The sequence below is a fragment of the Ostreococcus lucimarinus genome, chromosome 16 (assembly GCF_000092065.1).
Source record: "Ostreococcus lucimarinus CCE9901 chromosome 16, complete sequence".
Classification (NCBI taxonomy): domain Eukaryota; kingdom Viridiplantae; phylum Chlorophyta; class Mamiellophyceae; order Mamiellales; family Bathycoccaceae; genus Ostreococcus; species Ostreococcus sp. 'lucimarinus'.
In genome coordinates, this window is record NC_009370.1 from 378046 (window position 1) to 391789 (window position 13744).

The following is a 13744-nucleotide window of genomic DNA, read 5'->3' on the forward strand; positions in this document are numbered from 1 at the left end:
GGTGAATATTTTGCGCTCGTTCGTTTTTTAGCTTTTTAAATCGCGTTGTTTTTGTACATGAAATTTCGTCTCAATCGAATTCGTCGACGACGCCTTCGTCACGCGCAGTGCATTCGCGACACCGCGGCGGATAACCCCGTGCTCGATTTCTCTAGGTCGCCCAACGGACTGCGTCGCTCGATGAGTTCGTCGAAACTCATCTCCACGGTTTCGCCGTCGAACGCGCGCGGCGAATTTCCTTCCGAGCCTTGGAGGTAATCGAGCAGCTTTGCGCCGCCGGTTTGCGCGTGAATCGCTTCGCGGCCGCCTTCGTCGAGCGCGAGCACACTCAGCACACTGAGCGCGTCGTCGCGCGACGTGGCGCACCCTTCGCGCGCGAGCGCCATCAGTCGCGCGGTGACTCGATTCGTCATGTGCTCGCGGTTGCTCGGTTGCCACGCGAGCGCCCACAGCGCGAGCGCCGCGTCCGCCGCGGCGGGCTCGAGACTGTGCCGAAGCTCCAGGAGCGAGCTCAAAAGATCAATCATATCGTGAAAAAAATTCAGCCCACCGAGCGAGGACGCGGTGCCGTTCGCGTTCGCGAGCTTTTCCGCCATCGTCAACTCTTCGCGATCGCGGCGCGCCGAGGCCGAGTCCGAGTCCGAGTACCACCCGTCGTTCTGCGTCGTTCCGTTCATCGCCGACGCGCCGGCGTCGACGCCCGCGACGCTTCGCAGCGCGGCGAGCGACGCGTTGCGCTGTCGCTCCCCGCCCAGCGCGGCGGTGACGAGCGGTAACACCGCGCCGCATCGCGCCACCGCCCTTCGGCCCGTCGCGCCCGAGCTCGCGATTCTTCCGAGCGCCGCGCTCGCCTCCCCGTGCGCCACCGTCGCCTCGCTCATCAGCACCTCCACCACGCTTCGCACCGCGGACTCCGTCGTCAAATCTAGCGCGCTCGGATCGCTCGAGATCGGAAACAGCGCCCTCGAATCGTACGCATCGCTTCGTCCGCTCAACCGCCGCAGCGCGTCCGCCGCGAATCGCGCCGTCTCGCTCGCCTCTCCCGTCTCCTCGCTCGCCGCTCGCGCGCACGCCTCGCTCAAATTTCCCAACACTCCGGACCTTATCATCATCTGGCACACGTCCGACGAGCTCGCCATCGCGCCCAGCGCTCTCGCCGCGTCCGCGCTCGTCCGTCCCGCGCCGTCTTCGTCCCGCAGCCTTTGCGCCAGCGCCGGGACGGCGCCCGCGCGCGCCGCGCGCCGCAGCGCGTCGTCGTTCGCCTTCAGCAGCGACAGCGCTCGAAGCGCGCCGACCTTGTCTTGCAACCCGACGTTTCGGACGACGACGGAGATGAGCGCGACGAGCATGGCGCCGCGCGGCGTCTTCGTGAACGGCGCGGCGGGACCTTCGGCGTCGACGCACAGGTTTCGGAGTTGGCGCACGGCGTCGGCGCCGTCCGGCGTCGACGCGCGCGCGCGCTGGACGAGGGCGTCGAGCGCGCGCGCGTCGTCCGTCATGTCGAGTCGACCCCGTCGACGCGCCGCGGTGACGTCGCGGGCGTCGAGGAGTGACGCGTCCACGCGAGTGGCGAGCAAGGGCGACTCGGCGACTCATATTTTACAAAAGAATTGCGCTACGCTCGCGACGAGCGATGCGGGCGTCGTCGCGGTGCGTCGTCCAGATCGACCGCGCGCGGTTGACCTTCGTTATTTACGTCTCGTCCGCGGTCAAGTTGGCGTTCTTGTAGTTGACGGCGTATTCGCGAATGTTGCCGACGATGAAAAACGCGCCGCAGATGCGCACGGTGCGCGCGAAACCACCCTTGTATAACGCGCGAATACCGCCCGTTTTGTACGTTTCAGACAGAGCGTGCGTGGCGGAGGTGAATTTGGAGCCGCTCAAATCGCTCTGCATGAGCGTCTTCGACGTGTCGATCGGGTGCGTGAGGCCCGCGGCGAAGGTGCCCGCGAGCGACGCGCCCAGGACGCTCGAGGCGAAATCGCCCAAATTCGGTTGCGCTTCCTTGATCTTGTTCGTCAGCACCGGTCCGAGACCGAGGTATCCCGCGGTGTAGATGCTCTCGCGCGCCGCGCACGACACCGTCCCTCGCCACATCTTCGCGAGACCTCCTTGTTTCACGACGGCGGCCACCGTCCCCCCCGGACCGAGGCCCATCTTTTGCTGTTGAATCACCGTCAAATCCACCGGCGAGTACAGCGCGCTCGACACCGCCCCCGCCGCCATGGCGCATCCAATTTGCTCCGCGTCGCTCATTCCTCGCTCACCGTTCGTGATGACGCGCTCGATCGCCCCATTCACCGCCACCTGCGCCGCGGTGATGGGCGCCAGCGACGCCGCGTTCGCGAAGACGCCGCGGTACCATCCCGCGATCGACCGCGGCAGCGCTCTCGAGTCCTGCACGCAGATCTTAAACGTGATCAGCGGCACTGCGCGCGATTCGATCGCGGTCCCGTCAGTCTCCGCGCCGTCGTCGTCATCCGTCACATCGCGCGACCGCCGTTATCCATTACATTAATCACATCGCGTCACTCGACCATCATCGCGCGTCTCGCGCCGTCGCCTCGCCTCGATCGTCGCACGCACTCTGCACGCACGTCTCCACGATCCCCCCGAACGCGCCCACGGCGAGATTCTCCGCGTCCGACAGCGGGACGCGCGCCATGACGACCGCGCGACGCGTTTTCGCGCGTCTCCCCGTCGCGCGCAAGGCCCCTTGCCGCGACGCGATGGTCGATCGCGATGTTCGATCGATCGAGCGCGACGTCGACGCGAACCTCGATCGAGGTTCGCGTCGCGGCCGTCGATCGACGCGGTGAGGTTCGCGCGATCGACGGCGTGGGCGTCGATCGACGCCGGCGTCGACCGACGGCGGCGGCGGCGCGCGCGCGGCGACAGTGCGCGCGCGCGAATCCCGATCGCGATGTCGACGACGACGACGACGACGCGCGCGAGGGAGGGAAAGGCGCGGAAGCGCGACGCGGCGCGGGAGACGGAGACGGACGAGGCGCGCGCGCGACGTCGCGCGGCGAAGAAGGCGAAGAAGGCGAAGAGGGCGACGTCGGCGGCGACCGACGCGAGGGCGACGGCGGGGTCGGAGAGCGCGTCGATCGAGGCGCCGAAGACGCCGACGCTGAAACGAATCGCGTCCAAGGAAGACTTTCGAAGGGAACACGCGATCGAGATTCGGAACGCGTGCGAGAGGACGCGGGATTTGGAACCGTTTACGACGTTCGACGAGGCGGCGTTTCCGAAACCGCTGCGAGCGGCGCTGAAAGCGCAGGGATACGACGCGCCGACGCCGATTCAGGCGGAAGCGTGGCCGATATTGCTGAAGGGGAAGGATGTGGTGGCGATCGCGAAGACGGGGTCGGGGAAGACGTGTGGGTTTTTGTTGCCGGCGCTGGCGAGCATCGTGGCGAGAGGATCGCAAAAGGCGCCGGAGATGCAGTTGCTCGATGGACGATGGCGTCCGGGGGCGGTGACGCCGACGGTCATCGTGTTAGCGCCAACGCGGGAGTTGGCGATTCAAATCCACGACGAGTGCGCGAAGTTTTGCCCCGCCGCGGGGTGCCGCTCGGCGGTGCTCTACGGCGGCGCCGCCAAGGGCGATCAGTTGCGCGCGTTGCGTTCGGGCGCCGACGTCGTCGTCGCCACGCCCGGGCGATTGAACGATTTTCTTGAACCACCCCCGGGATTCACCGCGCCCGTGAGCGCGGTGAAGGCGTCGTACGTCGTCCTCGACGAGGCGGATCGAATGTTGGACATGGGATTTGAGCCGCAGATTAAAAAGATTTTCAAGCTCTGCCCGTCGGCGCGTCAGACGGTGATGTTCACCGCGACGTGGCCGAAAGCGGTGCAAAAGATTGCAGACTCTTTCACGACGAAGCCGATTCACATTCAAATCGGTAGCGGCGGCGATAAACTCACGGCGAATAAGTCGATTACGCAAACCGTCGAAGTACTCGAGGAGGAGGAAAAGTTTGACCGTTGCGTCGCCATCCTGAAGAAGGAGCTCGGTAAGGACGACACGTGCATTATGTTTGCCGGCACAAAGCGTCGATGCGATTTTTTGGACCGCAGATTGAAGCAGTCTGGGTTTTCCTCCGCCGGCGCTATTCACGGCGACAAGGACCAATACGAGCGCGAGATGGTCCTCGACAACTTTCGTCGCGGTCGTGGCAATATTCTCGTCGCCACTGACGTCGCTGCGCGTGGTTTAGACATTCCTGGCGTCGCAGCGGTTCTCGTGTACGATTTTCCGCTCCAAGTGGAGGATTACGTGCACAGAATCGGTCGCACCGGACGCGCCGGGAAGGAGGGCAAGGCGTTCACCTTCTTCACTAAAGATAACCGTGGCGCCGCAAACGAGCTCATCGATATCCTCCAAGGAGCCGGACAAACCGTACCTTTGGCGCTCCAAGCGATGCAGCGCAAGGGCGGCGGCGGCGGAGGCGGCCGCGGTTGGTCGGGCGGCCGAGGCCGAGGCGGCGGCCGAGGCCGAGGCGGCGGTCGAGGAGGCGGCGGCAGATTCTCGCGCGGCAACAAAAAGTGGTGATCGTCTTCGCGTCCCATTCATTCCGCATTATTATATTCGTGTATTGAAATCGTAGTGTATTCGTTCCGCTCGAGAAACGGCGTCGCTCTTCGGCCGCTTCGACCTCGCCCCGGCGCCGTCCCCACAATCGGACGCGTCGGTCCGTCATGCGCGCCGAAGCCGCGTCGCACGCGACAGCGCGAGAGCACATCGTGCGCGCGCGTCCACACCGCGCGCGTCGAGCGCCGGCGCGCACAGCTGCGCCATCGTCGTCGCGAATTCGTTCCGTGCGCGAGCCCAACTTGGATAGCGCAGACCGCGAAGAAATCGCCTCAAACGACGCGCTCAGGCGCGCTCGCGGCGAGACGAGCACGTCGAACGATGACGAGTCAACGATCGCGTCGTTTGTCGCGAGCGCAGGGGCTCGAGAGACGATAGATTTAGGCGCGCGCGCGTCGTTGGCTGCTGGATGGGACGCTCTGGCGAGACGAGTGCGAGACGCGCGGCGAGACGCCGATCGAATGCCGGCGTGCAAGTTTGACAGCGGGTGCTTGCGGTTCGTGATCGATGTGCCGCGAGACGCGCGGGCGCTGCGATGGGTGAGCGAGGTGAGCGGGAAGGTGAGGAGTGGAACGCCGGCGTTTTATTGGTCGCCACGAGCGAAGACGGCGAGCGGAAGCGCGGTGGGCAAGGGCGGATCAGCGTCGAAGGAGACGGCGATGGAAACGACGAGGAGTGATAAGTTGGATTTTGACGCCGCACGCGGGTCGCGCGCGGGTTTTGGGTCGTGCGCGACGTGGACGGACGCAGGGAACGAGGACGAGACGTCATTTCGGCGGCGCATCGCTTCGATGCGGAGGTTTCTAAGCGAGCATAAAGACGCTCGTGCGGGGTCTCGAGTGTATGGCGCCGGAAGGTTCGATCCTGGTCGCGCGCCCGAGGAGGAGTGGGCGTCGTTCGGGACGCATTATTTCTTTTTGCCCACGCTCGAAGTCGTGGAGGGCGTCAAGAGCGCCACGTTGACGGTTTCCGTGGCGTGGGACGCGCGCGGTGAAGAAAACTGCGGTCCATCGGCCAAGTCACTCGTCCAAGCGCTTGATGATGCGTGCGAGACGCTCAAGCGCTCAATGGGTGTCGAAAAGAGTTCAAACAAGGCGTTACCCCCGGGCGCGGCGCACGTCGTCGACCGTGCGCTGGTGCCCGATCAAGACGGATGGTCCAAAGACGTGTCCTCCGTCATCAGCCGCATTAGAGTATCGCGAGCATCCGTGAGCGCTAGCGTGCGGGACAAAGAGGATGCCTGGATCGACTTAGGGAGCAGCTTTGACGAATCAGATTCGCCAGATGTGCGAACGGCGTTAGAATCGCTTGGTCGCGCGGCTGGAGTCGAAGCCCCGAGCGCGGTTCTCGATCAATTCGAAGCGATGACGATGGCCATGGATGGCGGACTGTACAAAGATGACTCAACAATGGAGGGCATGGTCGACGCTTTGCTTCTCGGCGGTGAAACCGTCGATCCGTTACGAAAAGTCGTCTTGGCGCGGAGAAGCAAGCTCAACCTGAACACGCCTGTGGATACTTTTGCCTTGGTCTCGAGGCTGCAATCTCGAGATCCAGATGCGTATCAATTCGTTTTAAGACACCCCAACGGTGAGACCTTCCTAGGTTCGACGCCTGAGCGCTTGTTCTTATGTCAAGGGGGTCGCGCGGTGAGTGAAGCCGTGGCTGGCACGCGCGCCAGAGGCGCCGACGACGGTGAAGACGCGGCTTTGGCGTATGACATGCTTCTGTCGCCCAAGGAGCACGAAGAGTTTGCAATCGTGCGTGAAGAAGTTCGTCGTGCACTGGGCGATGTCGCCGACGGTGGAAATGATGGCGTGGAAGTTGAGCTTGAAAAAGGTATCTTGCGCAACGTTACCGTGCAACATTTATACTCGCGTCTCTCTGCGCCCTTGGCCAGCGGCAAGACAGAGGCTGATTTACTCGATGCGCTGCATCCCACGCCCGCGGTGTGTGGATACCCGCGCAAAGCTGCGCTAGACACGCTTCGTGCGGTGGAGTCGTTCGATCGCGGACTTTACTCGGGACCGCTCGGGTGGATAAGCGCGGATGGCGCTGAATTCGCCGTCGCCATTCGTTCAGCGCTGGTGCACCCCGACGGTGATGAGGTGTCTTTGTACGCGGGCGTCGGTGTCGTCGGTTCCGCCAACGCGCAATCCGAATGGCACGAATTGAACTTGAAGACAAAACCCCTCGAGTCACTTCTTGCGCCGGTGACACCGCTCGCGAGCTTGCCAAATCCCAACGCAGCGTGGGCAACGATATTGATCGGTGAGCTCGTACGCGGCGGCGTGACGACATTCTGTATCGCTCCTGGAAGTCGTTCGACGCCTCTCGCACTTGCGGCTGAGAAACACGTCGAAGCAAACGTGGTCGTGTGTATTGACGAACGTTCTCTTGGGTTTTATGCATTGGGATACGCAAAAGGCGCGGCCCAGCCCGCTGCGGTGATTTGCAGCAGCGGCACGGCTGTGGCTAATTTACTGCCATCCGTCGTCGAAGCGTCAGAAAGCTCAACCCCGTTATTATTACTCACCGCAGATCGACCGTATGAGTTGCGCCACACTGGTGCGAATCAAACGATTGACCAGGTGAAAATTTTTGGTTCGTACGCTCGATTCAACGCCGACTTGGCTCCACCCGGAGACGGCGCGCCTGCGCGCGCCTGCGCCACCATGGCTGCGACGGCGCTTCGATATTTGAGAGGAACGAACCCTGGACCGGTGCACCTAAACTGTGCTTTTCGCGAACCGCTCGGTCCGCAACGTGTGGACTGGGACTCAGCGGCTGCGCTTAAGGGGTTGGAGAAATGGGAAGAGTCGTCGACGCAGTTCACCATTGGCAATGCCACCGCAGGAACGATGCACGACGGCGGCGCCTGGCAAGCAGCGCTATCTCAAATCGCAAACGCTAAGCGCGGATTGCTAGTAGTTGGAAGTGGCTCGTCTGCAGCGGACTCAATCGCGGCGACTGCGATCGCTAAAACGCTGGGCTGGGCTGTCGCCGCCGACGCCACGAGCGGTATTCGCGTGGGCGCGGGTGAGGATGAATCCGTGCGTAAGATTCCTATGATCGATTACGTATTGGTGGAACCGAGTGCGCATGATGCGTTGAGACCGGATGTTATCCTGCAAATTGGTGCCCGTTTGACGTCCAAGAGGCTATGCCAGTTCCTTGAAGCGAGCGCGATTGAGAATAATGCTGAGTGGATCGTCGTTGAGCCGACTCCGAACCGAGTGGATCCGGCGCATTGTGTGAGTGTTCGAGTTGAATCGTCCATCGGATACGCTTTGGAAGTTTTGGAGAGCGCGCTAAGTCACGAGAGCGGTTACGACACGAGTGACTCAAAAACATCATGCATCGCCTTTGCCGAGCGCGCCGTCGCTGTCGGCGCCGCAGTCGCACGCGAAGCCGCGATGGCCCTCAACGACATCACCGCCAACGAAGGTATGTCCGAGATGGCTGTCGCGATCGCCATCAGCGAGGGTCTACCTGATTCTATGGGTTTCTTCTTGGGTAACTCCATGCCCATCCGCGATGTCGACGCATTCAGTGGAATCAAAGAATTCTCCGAAGGTTTAAATTTTGATCGTGAAGACTGCGCGACGTCGGCGTACGGAATTCCCGTCACGGCGAATCGAGGCGCGAGTGGTATTGACGGTGTGATATCTTCAGCCGCGGGATATGCTGCAGGCCTTGGACATCCGGTTACACTCATCATCGGCGATGTGTCGTTTCAGCATGATTCCAATGGACTACTGTTCCTTCGCGAGCGTCCCGGTCAACCACCGGTGACGGTCGTCGTCGTCAATAATGGCGGCGGTGGAATTTTCAATTTTTTACCCGTCGCCTCGCAGGTTGACGATAAGTCGTTCAATCGTTTGTTTGCCACACCGCCGGATGTGTCCAGAAGAGGACTGTGCGAGGCTCATCGCGTCGCCTATGCGCATCCAACGTCGGTTAGTGAGTTCGGTGAGGCGCTCAGCGCTGCGTGGAACGAAAATCGTCACAGCGTCATCGAAGTGACCACGTCCCGCGCTCGAAATTTGATTCAGCACAAGTTAGTGCAGCGGCGATGTGCACGAGCCGCACGACAAGCCCTTGAGCTAACGACTACGTCGACGTCAAAGACGATTCAGAGTATTGAAGTGGCTTCGTTCTCACTTCCTCTGAAGAAACCCACTACAGCGAATGCGTCATCGACGACACGGGACGGATGGCTTCTGAAGGTCACCCTGAGCGATGGTGTCGTCGGTTACGGTGAGTGTTCTCCTCTGGATGGACTTCATCGCGAATCGTACGAAGAGAGCGGCGCGCAACTTTCCGTCGTCGCTTCGCTCATGAACAGCATGGAAGTTCCTACGAATGTTGCTCTGCTCAACGGCGCCTTTGCAGCCTGGATTGAAGATTGCGTCGGCGTGCGCTCGACGAGCGAGTTGTTTCCCACTGTTCGATTTGCGTTGGAGTCAGCAATTGCGAACGCGCTCGCCGCAAGCGAAGGCAAGACGCTTTCTCGCGTCATGACTGGCGACGAGGTGATGAACTCCGTCTCTGTGAATGGACTCGTTGACGCGACGACTGATGTCGCCGCTGCGCGCCGCGAAGCGCGCGCGCTCGTGGACGCCGGTTATACCTGTTTAAAAGTCAAAGTGGCTCGGGGTCTTGGTAGTGATGGCGCTCGAGCAGACGCGGAACGACTCGCTCAGATTCGAGACGAAGTCGGTCCCAGCGTCGCGCTCCGTGCTGATGCGAACAGGCGTTGGGATTTGACGGAAGCGCTCGATTTCGGCGCGCGAGCGCAAGAACTCAACGTGGGTTTGCAGTACGTCGAAGAACCCACTCGTGCGGCACATGAAGTCGCGGCGTTCCATTTCACCACCGGCATAGCCGTGGCTTTGGACGAGACCATCGACGACATTCTTTGCGAGTCTTCAAGCTTGGCCGAGGCAAGCGCAGCGATTTCACGCGTTGCGGATCAGTCCACAGGTATCGTAGCTGTGGTGCTCAAACCATCCGTCATTGGAGGTTTAGAAGCGACGTCTTTAATTGCGCGCATCGCAATGTCTCGAGGTGTCCGGCCCGTGATTTCTAGCGCGTTCGAAAGTGGCATTGGATTAAACGTCAGCGCTCACCTCGCGGCGACGCTCGACGATGTTTTGGCTCGTGAGATTCAAGCAGCCAGAGACTCTTTGGTGACGGGCGACGACACCGAGCGTCCGAACACGCTGGATATAAAACCTTTGATTTTGGCTTTAGACGCGCAACCAACATCGCACGGCCTAGGAACGGCGTCCTGGTTTGACGGCGACGTGATGTTCCCCGAAGTCGTCCCCGTCCGGAAAGGAAGCGACGGGATGTCCATACACTTACTCGAAGATACCGACAAGACTAAACGTCAGACATCAGTGGTATCCATGTTCCAGGATGTTTCGAAGCGTTGGGGTGAAGATTCCACAATCACGGTTGAAACATCGAATGGAATTTACGAGGTACAGTGCGTCGAGCGCACTCCAAGCGGAGGCAACTCGAGCGGCGAAACGATCGTACTATTGCATGGATTCATGGGATCGAGCGAAGATTGGGATATCGTTGCCCGCGGTCTGACCGTTCGTAATAACGCTCGAGTGATCGCAATCGATTTGCCCGCTCACGGACGAACGACGTGTACGCCGCATCGAGGGAAATCCATGCGCGATTGCCTGCGCGTGGAAGCCATGCGAGATGTAGTCGCCGCAGCGATGACCAAGCTCGGATGTCCCAACGAATGTACGCACGTTGTCGCTTATAGCATGGGTGCACGCATTGCACTTACTCTCGACGAATCAAGTCTGAAGTCTATCGTCTCCATCGGCGGTTCTCCGGGATTGTGCGGGGAAGACGCGCGAGTCGCGCGGGTCGCTCAGGACGACGACTTAGCCGCCGCTTTACTCAAGGGTGATGATGCGCGTGAGTTCGCCAAAGTTTGGTATCGACGAGGTTTGTTCTCTACTCTCGTCGCTCATCCACGATTCGGTGGCGTCAATGGGCTCGCCGAACGTCGCGGATCAGTCATTGGGACGAACGCAGAGGCGCTCGCTGCGTGCCTCGCCGCCGCCTCACCCGGACGTCAAATCGAGGGTTGGTCGACGCTTTGTCGTCTTCGCGGTAAGCTCACGATGATCGTGGGCGACAAGGATGAAAAGTTCAAATCGATATCGCGCAAGATGCAAGACGCCATGAGTGAAGGGGTGGTAGACGCGGCGCCGTGCAAAGTATTTATCGTTCCTCGATGCGGACACGCGGCGCATTTGGAAGCGCCTGAGTCCGTCGTCGCGCGCGTTCTCGAGGCAATCGACGCGCAGCAGTAGAAATTAGCTCATAGTTGGGATTTGAATTAAGTGATGACCATTAAATCACGGTCGGTAAAGTAATGAATCGACTCGGCGCGCGAGCGATTTTTAATCCTTCTTCCCGAACAAGGAGAACGGGTTGAATTTCTTGCCCTCGAGCGGATCCTTCATCTTAACAGGGCCCTTGGACATAGACTTCGCGAAGCGGCTCGTGCCGCCCACCGTCTTGTTCAACGCCGCGGTCTTCTTCGCCATCTCCTTGCGCTTCGCCTCGGCCTTCACCGCCGCCGCCTTCTTCGCTTCAGCCGCCTTCGCCGCCGCCGCCTTGCTCTTCTCCGCGAGCGCCTTGGACTTGGCCTTCGCGTCCTCGGCCTTCTTGCGCGCGGCTTCTTGGTTCTTCTTCATCATCTCACGGCGGTTGGACGTGTCGATGGTCTTACCAGCCTGTGGTTATCTCGCGAATCGTTCGCGTCAGTCAGTCCTCGGCTCGCGCTCGAAAAGATCTTCCCCAGGGTGTCCCGCGCGGGACTGATCTTGACCATATCCAGGGCGCCCGCGTCGCCGCGCGAGCCCTTCGCGGCGGTCTCGTGCAAATACGCGAGGCGGCACGAAACCTTCGCGCCGTGCGCGCGCGCGTGAGCGACGCTGACACCGCGATCGCGCGCGCGCGTCGCACGAATTCCGCTCGACGCGTCGAGTGGATAAAGAGCGCGCGAGAGACCAGACGACGCGCGCCGCGCACCTTGACGACGAGACCGCGGCGCTGCGACTTGGCGGGCTTAGTCGCCGTGAGCGCGCGGGGGGCGGTGATCTTGGACGACAGGGCGAACATAGCGATGACGAGGGTGGGAGAGTGCGGCTCCAGGGACGAGGTGGGAGAGTGCGGCTCCAGGGACGAGATGGTTGAGCCATCGGGCTCGAGCGCGTAGATATTAACTTTGCTCGCGTTCGCCGGGGGCGTACGGTAAGACGCTGAGAATGGCGCGCACGGTGCCTTCACGCGCAGAATCGCCGGCGGAATCGCCGACGTGATGCGCGTGTTGGCGGAGGATGTCGCGCAAATCAGATAACGCGATGGCGTTTTGCGAGGCGTCGAGGTAGAGCCGGCGCATGATCGGCGCGTGGTCGGTTGCCCAGAGGTGGGCGAAGACCAACGTGAGGTGCTCGAGGGTGGCCAAACCGGCGTCAAGCTTTTGAAGATACTCTTCCTCTTCGGTGAGATCGATGCCGAGATCTTCGTCGACGTTTTCCAGACGCGCTTGCTCCGCGCTCACGCGTTTGGCGAATTCCACCCAAAGCTCTACGAGTCGGTCACACTTGGCGTAGTCTTGTTCGACGAATTTCGCGCAAAGCCTGTCGCGGCGATCGGTGTTGTCGACGTGCTTGAACAGCGAGCAGATGACGCTGCTCGAACGCGTTTGTTGCTCGAGCGCGGCTTCGTTACCGAACGTCTTGCGAACCGCTTTCGCGTTGCGTCCCATAAAGATGGAGAACAAACTCTTCAACCCGAGACCGTCTATGAAGCGATTACACGCGTCTTTGTTCCCGCTCAACACGTAATCCAAACACTTCAGCGCAGGAAGTGACGCAAAGCTCGTCTTTTTTGCGTCCCCGCGCGTTCCATTAAGCAATATTAACATGAGTTCAACGCCCTCAAACTCGACAAATTGCGCCTTGTTCTCGGGAACCATGGCGACGGCGCATATAGCATCAAATAAATTTTCAACGAGCTCCTTTTCGCCGTCGTCCTCGGGCTCACGCTTCTTATACGCCGATGCCGCTTGTAATAGGCTCTCTAAACCATTCATATCCACGCACTGCTTGCGACATTTCGCGCTGCTTTGTAAAATGATGGCTAAAATTTCCGAAGCGTACAGCTTGTTTTGATCGACGTCACGCTTCTTCTCAACGCGTTTCAAAAGCCATTTCAACAGGTCGGTTTCCTCGCAAAACCCTTCTAGCGCCTTATTACTAGACTCTCCGCTCGCATCATCGACTTGAGTGCCCATGATTTCGCCTAAGTTCTCCACGATGCCCAACACCGACGACACCGCGTTCGACGTCTCGCTCGACGTCGCCTTTAGTTTACCACTCGCGTCCTCAAACCGTGTCAACGCCGCGTACAGCGCTTGATACCCACCGCTCTCACGCAGTGCAGTCGCCAGCGCCTTTCCTCCGTTTTCATCGCTCTCTACTGCGTCCGAATCCGTGAGTTCTCTCAAAACCTCCAACGCGTCGGCGACGACGTCCTCATTTTCGTGTCCCAACACCGCCACCATGCTAGGCACTGCGTTCAACTTCACCAACTCTTCGTACAACTCGGGCGCGCTCGCGAGTGTCCCCAATCGTTTCACTTCGCAATCCAGCTCGATCTCGCTCTCTGCGAATTTTCGAGGTTCGTTTCCGTATTTCGCCCGCGCCTTGACGTTCTCCGCGTACGCGCGCTCAAACGCCAACACCAACCTTCGCACGTGTTTCGCGTCGATCGCGCCCGCGGAGCCGTCACCATCGTTAGTGACGTCGTCGTTCGTCACTCCGGCGCGCGTTTCGGCCTGCGCGAGCAAGTCCTCGGCAGTGCGCGACGTCGGTTCACTCGGACGGTCGAAGAATGACTCGTCGAGGATTGGACGCCGCGAAGCGCGCTCGTCCTCTTCTGCGGCTTCGTCTCCGCCGTGGTCCCGGGAACGCTTGTTCGACATCGTGGGTGTGCCGATTAAAGCGGCGCGAAACGGATCCACGGTCGAGGACGCGCGTCGGGTTCTGCGGCGGCGGCGGCTCGGGCGCGGGCGCGGGCGCCGGCTACGGCACCGGCAAACGA

General features: G+C 60.9%; 6 protein-coding genes across 6 annotated transcripts; 2 read left to right on the forward strand and 4 right to left on the reverse strand.

The window, feature by feature from the left end:
• Positions 1-98: 98 nt before the first annotated feature.
• OSTLU_28179 (predicted protein) lies at positions 99-1539 on the reverse strand (the record flags this gene model as incomplete). The annotated part of the gene is made up of 1 exon (XM_001422015.1): positions 99-1539. The coding sequence occupies one exon, from the start codon at positions 1497-1499 to the stop codon at positions 99-101; it is 1401 nt and encodes a 466-aa protein (XP_001422052.1).
• A 153-nt stretch (positions 1540-1692) lies between these two features.
• OSTLU_28180 (MC family transporter) lies at positions 1693-2675 on the reverse strand (the record flags this gene model as incomplete). Its single annotated transcript, XM_001422016.1, has 2 exons — positions 2587-2675; positions 1693-2429 (listed from the first exon to the last, which is right to left on the reverse strand). Exons 1-2 carry the CDS (start codon positions 2663-2665, stop codon positions 1693-1695), a joined length of 816 nt encoding a protein of 271 aa, XP_001422053.1. The 5' UTR covers positions 2666-2675.
• A 545-nt stretch (positions 2676-3220) lies between these two features.
• OSTLU_1794 (predicted protein) lies at positions 3221-4513 on the forward strand (the record flags this gene model as incomplete). The annotated part of the gene is made up of 2 exons (XM_001421887.1): positions 3221-3415; positions 3446-4513. Coding segments are annotated over 2 exons (1263 nt in total), but the record flags the coding sequence as incomplete, so codon positions are not given.
• Positions 4514-6015: 1502 nt separating this feature from the next.
• On the forward strand, positions 6016-6792 carry OSTLU_37751 (predicted protein; the record flags this gene model as incomplete). Its single annotated transcript, XM_001421888.1, has 1 exon — positions 6016-6792. A coding segment is annotated over one exon (777 nt), but the record flags the coding sequence as incomplete, so codon positions are not given.
• A 4242-nt stretch (positions 6793-11034) lies between these two features.
• On the reverse strand, positions 11035-11331 carry OSTLU_28183 (predicted protein; the record flags this gene model as incomplete). Its single annotated transcript, XM_001422017.1, has 1 exon — positions 11035-11331. The coding sequence occupies one exon, from the start codon at positions 11329-11331 to the stop codon at positions 11035-11037; it is 297 nt and encodes a 98-aa protein (XP_001422054.1).
• Positions 11332-11858: 527 nt separating this feature from the next.
• OSTLU_37801 (predicted protein) lies at positions 11859-13625 on the reverse strand (the record flags this gene model as incomplete). Its single annotated transcript, XM_001422018.1, has 1 exon — positions 11859-13625. One exon carries the CDS (start codon positions 13623-13625, stop codon positions 11859-11861), a length of 1767 nt encoding a protein of 588 aa, XP_001422055.1.
• Between the last annotated feature and the right edge of the window lie 119 nt (positions 13626-13744).